This window comes from Limulus polyphemus, unplaced genomic scaffold (genome assembly GCF_000517525.1).
Source record: "Limulus polyphemus unplaced genomic scaffold, Limulus_polyphemus-2.1.2 Scaffold456, whole genome shotgun sequence".
Classification (NCBI taxonomy): Eukaryota; Metazoa; Arthropoda; class Merostomata; order Xiphosura; family Limulidae; genus Limulus; species Limulus polyphemus.
Genome location: NW_013666066.1, coordinates 425,522 through 431,542, shown reverse-complemented (window position 1 = coordinate 431,542; position 6,021 = coordinate 425,522). Strand labels below are relative to the sequence as shown.

General features: G+C 29.6%; 1 protein-coding gene across 1 annotated transcript in view; it reads left to right on the top strand.

Moving 5' to 3' along the window:
• The window catches only part of LOC106458399 (vacuolar protein sorting-associated protein 45-like), a 51,336-nt gene that overhangs the window by 44,766 nt on the left and 549 nt on the right, over positions 1 to 6,021 (top strand). The window contains exons 13-14 of the mRNA XM_022384604.1: positions 1,387 to 1,518; positions 5,947 to 5,996. Of these exons, the coding sequence (XP_022240312.1) occupies positions 1,387 to 1,518; positions 5,947 to 5,996 (182 nt within the window). The remainder of the gene's footprint in view (positions 1 to 1,386; positions 1,519 to 5,946; positions 5,997 to 6,021) is intronic.

The following is a 6,021-nucleotide window of genomic DNA, read 5'->3' as shown; positions in this document are numbered from 1 at the left end:
TTCACTTGAAATAACAAGAGAACAGGCAGGAATAATGTTAATGCCAAATTTTATTTCATAAACAGGATATTCTACACTAAATTGTTAGAAATTAATCACACTATAATTCACATTTCGAAATGTGACGTAACTTAAAGAATAAAAATGTAGATTTATCGTATGTTATTGTTGAGCGGCTCTTAGCATGACTGAAATGCTCAACAATTACTTTTTGCGGTGGATGGTATAAGTAGCTCAGAGCTTTGGCTATTAGTAAAACCAAGAGTGCAACACAGTTAACCTTTTTAAAGTCCATGAAATAATTTAATCTGACAGATTAACTTAAACATTTCCTGTCACTGGGGATGGGTACTTTTGCTTGTTGCATTATAAATTAAAGAACAGTGTGGTTTTAATGCTAGCATATAATATAAATTTCAGAATGATTTTTCCCAAACTACATGTATACATATTTTTAATTATACTTACTAAAAGCTGTCTTCTGAACAATTGGCTTATGCGTATTTGTAGGTATTGTAGTATATATATTGTATAATACACCATTTTGAAGCTAATACGGCATTGAGAGGGATAGCCCTGTAATATGATAACTTGAAACTAATGCTGTAACTGAATTGGACAAAATATTTTAAAATCAAATTTGACTTTTGATTTATGATATAAAGAAAATTATCTTCAGAACAGTACTTTATTCAATGTAATAGAAACTGTGCTCAAATAGGGTGATTGTGCATAAATAAATAGTTGGGTAAATAGCTAGTTTATAGTAAAGTTAGGTTAGATGTGTATTAAAAGTAATTCATAGACACTTTTCTTTAGCATATGAGAATGCCTCTTTTTACTATATGTTACTTAATGTTGAGAATAAAATCATACCCATCTTATGAAGGAGAGCGCTAGGCCTATAATATACCATTTTGAAACAGATCTATGGTTATTGTATAACAAATTCTTTTCGGAAATAATTTGATTTTTTAAAGAATTTATTAGTATTTGCATATTGCATTATAAGTTTAATATTTTTTGTGAATAAATTAGTTGTTTCAAGATTTATTCAGTGTTCATTAGAAAAAAAATTTAACTTTTGTTTTTGTTTTAGAAGTTCAATAATAATAACTTGTGAATAACTATTATGTTAAGAAGGTAGATCAGTGATTTCACATATTTATGATAATATCAATTTTAGTGCATTGTGCTTTACATCTAAATAATCAATTTCCAGTATTCCTGAGCACTTTAAAGATGTTAAAATATGTGTGAATATATCTGTTTCAATGAAATTTTAACAAGAGCAAAAAAAACAGTATTTTAGATAGCATAGATGTGACTTGCAAAAGCTTATGTCAAAAGTTCTGCTCATTTTGACTTTTATTCAACATTTTTCAGACCTCAGGATGTCATTGTATTTATGGTTGGTGGCACAACTTATGAGGAGTCCAATGTGATTCAAGAACTCAATAGAACAACACCTGGAGTTCATATTGTGCTTGGAGGAACTACAGTTCACAACTTTAAAAGGTATATTTTCTTAGGTTGTAGTTAGCCGATAAGTAAATACATTAGGGAAATGTTTTGAATTTTACTCTATGTTATCCTGTAACTTAAGTTATCGATAATATTATAAGTATTACACTTTTGTCAGTATTTAAGAATTACTTTTAAAAACACAGAACTATAATGTTTTGTCTTACTCTGTTAGAATTAAAATTCTGCTTGGTAATAACAAAGCTTTTACAAGAGCAGAGACTATTGTTTAACCAGGTGGCAGCACATAGTATTGCTTCAATTCTAAAACAGTATAAATGCATACTATAGGCCCAATGACAAAAACAAATTAGATAGAAGCATATGCTATTGAAATGAAATTTCATTACATGTTTATTGAATAAATAATGACCAAATATTCCTTTGACTCTAAATTTCAATTGAATAAAGTGAGCTATTCCAAGTTTCACCTTCCTATTTAAGCTATTTTATAACTATTTTATCTATTCTCCATTTAGATTTGTTCTATGTAAGAACTTGTCTATGTACATAAGCTGTACCTGTGTCATTACTATATTGTTAAGTTGGCATGCTCGCATGCAGTTAAGCTCTTGTTTGTTTCTGCCGCAAATGGTTATGGAGTACTTTGGAGCTATACCATAGGATTTAATCATCTGTTTTATGGTAATCTGTTCTGGTACATATTCATAGAAGCTGAATAGTACTCTAGAGGAAAATCTGCTGATAAGTCACTACCTTCCCAATGTTTCATCAGTGGTTTGAAGAAATGAACTTTATCATGTGGGGAAGTTAGTTTGTGTTTACATGTGGCACTGGAAACTCAGTATAGCTTACACAATCTGTTGTATCTTATAATGGGTTGAAAGCCACTTTTAAAATTTCTCCTGTAATTAAAACTGTTGTACATTTTTTATTATTATTACGAGGAGTATATCTTATTCCAACCGTAGGCTTGATTTTTTTCCAAGACAGTTAACTTATGCCATTCAGTTTCTAATGATTAGGTAAAAGTATCTCTGTTTCATATTTTATATTTATCATTGACAAAGGAATAACAGAAGATACTGAATCTTTTGGGCTTTAACTACCTGTGCAATTCAACTAAATTAGATTTTTATGTGTAATAACTGATTGATGACATTGCAATTTAATTAGCAATAACTCTCCTGTATCAGCACTTATCTGATAAATTTTACATTTGTGCTATTTTGCTATATTAATTTTTTTAAATTAATTATATCAAGAAGTAATATTTGAAAAGATAAAAAATTCACCCATCACCCTCTTTCCACTAACCTTGCAAGTGATAGAACTTCCAGTCAAAAGTGAAATGAGGGTAGAAACAAGACGACCTTGGACACAGATGGGTTTAGAACATCTCAGTAGGTCATTTTATCAAAATTGATGCTGACACTTACCTCTATCGTATCTATGTTACACACTTAGTGTACATGTAATTAGCACATCACACTGTCCATGTTTCTTGTATCGTGTTCTAAATTTACTTTTTTTATGCCAGTAGTAACTAACCCAAGGTTAATTACATAAATGTTTTCCCAATAAAGCACTACTGACATACAAAACACTATTTTTTTCAAGGCTTATCAGCTACAAATATACTTATTAAAATGTTCAAAATATAAATATTGTAAATAATTACCAAACAATATATAATCTGTTTAATAAATAATGAAATATATTAAGTATTGTAAGTATCACTTTTGTATTGTACCACAGTTGTAGTCTTTAATATAAGAAAATAAGCAGTATACCAATGTCAATCCACAAGAGAGAAAATTTTCGAATTGGATATCAAGTTACTTCCGTTTATGCTTTCGGAAATAAACAATTTGAGCATACTGAGTTTGAAAATTAATGCCACCATTTTACTATGAAAAACAAAAATGTGAGTATATTCAAAAGTCAAAAATCAAACAGTTACTCGGTATTAAACCAAAACCACTAGTCTCATGAGACTAGTGTGTAACATTGTCAGCTAGTCCAGATGCATTTGTGTCTTATCTTGGGTTATCATTCTAGCATTAATAGTAAGCTCTGGATATAAGGGTGTAAGTTTATATTTTAAAAATCTTATTAAACAGAAACAATAATTTTGATCTAGTTGTTGTAAGGTTGTGGCAGTGCATATCAATCGTTTTCATGGTTAGTAGCCTATACGATCACCTAAGTTTAATTATTAATGCTTTGTTTTCTTACTAGATACTATTTTATAACTTGTTTATGTCCTATGTTTTGGCTGCTTATCTGCTTCTTCTTTCGGGAAGGACTGTGATTGTAGTGTTAGAGCCTGGGATTTGATTCCGAGTGGTTTGGATAGAAAGGCTAGTGTGATCTACCCCCATTAGGTCTTGAATCAACCAATTTATTTGAATGCCTTCAAGGAGAAGATCTATGTATGGCTAAGCTGACTGAGTATTTAATCAGTTAGGTAGATATAGAAGGCTTACCTTTTCTGTTGTGTGGTCCGTATCCCATTATTTTCATATTATTCTGTTTTATTGTACAGTCTTCTTCTCTAGCGCAATGGGCTGTTGCAGATAGATTGATACTACTGAGTCATGTTTGTATATTATGTTCCTGAATTCTAACCTTTAGTAGGCTTTTTGTGTCTCCAATCCAGTGGAATTTGCATTCACATGACATGTTGTAAATGGTGTTTTTGATCTCCATTGGATACTGAGCAGATTTGATGTGTACTAATTGCAATTATATTGTGTTGTAGCTTCTGAATACTGTTGTTTACATATCCTCTGTATGTTTTCAGAGAGACCTTTGAAATAAATGAACATGACTGTGTGTCTGTAATTGTCTTCCTGGTAATTCTTGGTTTTTGTATTCATTATCACATATTCATGGTTTCTACTGTCAAGCTAGATCTTAGTGATGTGATTTTCTTCCTTCTTATCATCTTCTGGGCACTCATAATCTTCTCATTTATGATGAGGAATAATTACATGTTTATAGTACTTGATTAACACAGTGTAAAAAGATGGTTGTTGTGATAATAAGTTTAGTTATTTTTTTTCATTGTTCATAAGTCATTTATGTTCTGAATTCTTTATGATTTTCAATTTGTGCATATTTTTATTTATTGCGAATCACCAAATGCGAGTTTATTTGTTTAACCGAAGAATTACATCATCTATTTGTTTGTTGTTTATAATATTGATTTGGTATTTTATCACTTTGGTTATAAACTACTTTATACCCATATGTTAATAAAATGACTACACACACTGCTCAGTTGTTCTAGTTTATGTTGGTTTGTTTAACCTAATGAAGTGGATAGAGAGGTAAAAGTTTAAAGGCTGCATATTGATCAAAAACTAATACAAATTAGCATAGAACACAATTAGTGCTTCTTTTAAGGTTTCCAAATTAAATAAAATTATGAATACAAATTTTAATTTGATCCCACTTTCCATCTTCACACTAAATATGTTTTAAGGCATCTCTCACAGAAATGTGCAGTTAGGCCTAGAGTTGCTTTGAATGAGATTTATCAAACAATTCTATTCATAATTACATAAAAAAACTTTCAATCTTCATAACAAAAAGTAGCTGTATTGGATCTTTTGGTTTTTATAATTGTCCATCAATCAAAATTATTTTATCTGTCAGATTGGCAAACCTACACTGTGCATTATTTTGTACCCAAACATTATCTTGATTAATTAGAGCAAGATTTGTTAATTTTATAGAAAAATTTCATTTAAGTAATTGCACATTCCTAAACTGTAGTGGGACTTATTTTTTCACATTAAATGAGTGTAAAATTTAAAGTAGTGTGAATATTTGACATAAAAAAGAAGAAAAAGGGAGTTATTTGTAATTATTAAAACACAGATTCTTGAGTGATAGTTAGTGCAAGTAGCCCTTTTATAACTTTGTGTGAATATTCAAAACAAACTAAAACCTTTAGTGACAGTTTTTGAAACACCCCATGCCTTGTCTAAAACTTGGGATTTTAAATATACTCTGGTGAAATTAAGTCAATTAGGATAAGTAGGTTTTAAGATAAAATAAATTTAAATATGCACGTTTACTATCATGTGCCTCTTGTGAAATATAGTTCACTCAGGTTTAAAAGATAAAATAATTTCAAATGTGGTGTTTTCTTTATAATCACCTTGGATCACTCCAGATGTTTTAAAAGTTTTTTTTATTGTTATTCCCTGAAAATGGATAGTTCTTTCAACTCGTAACTTGTATTTGTTTCTTCTATTTTTATTGTAGTTTTTTAATATAGTATTCTATGTAGATTGGCCAAATATAACCACTTTCTTGTGCTTGTTTTATTTATATTTTATGTTGTTAAATTTCTCAGAGTTAAATTATTTATATATTTGAAATTAGATGATATATCATTTTCAATGAAAATATCATGCAATAAACTTCTTTATTTGCAATTCTTTTCAGTTTCTTGGAGGAAATGAAGTCTGCAACGGTAGGAATGATTATGAAGCCTGGTGGTTCAAAACGAGTAATTCGATA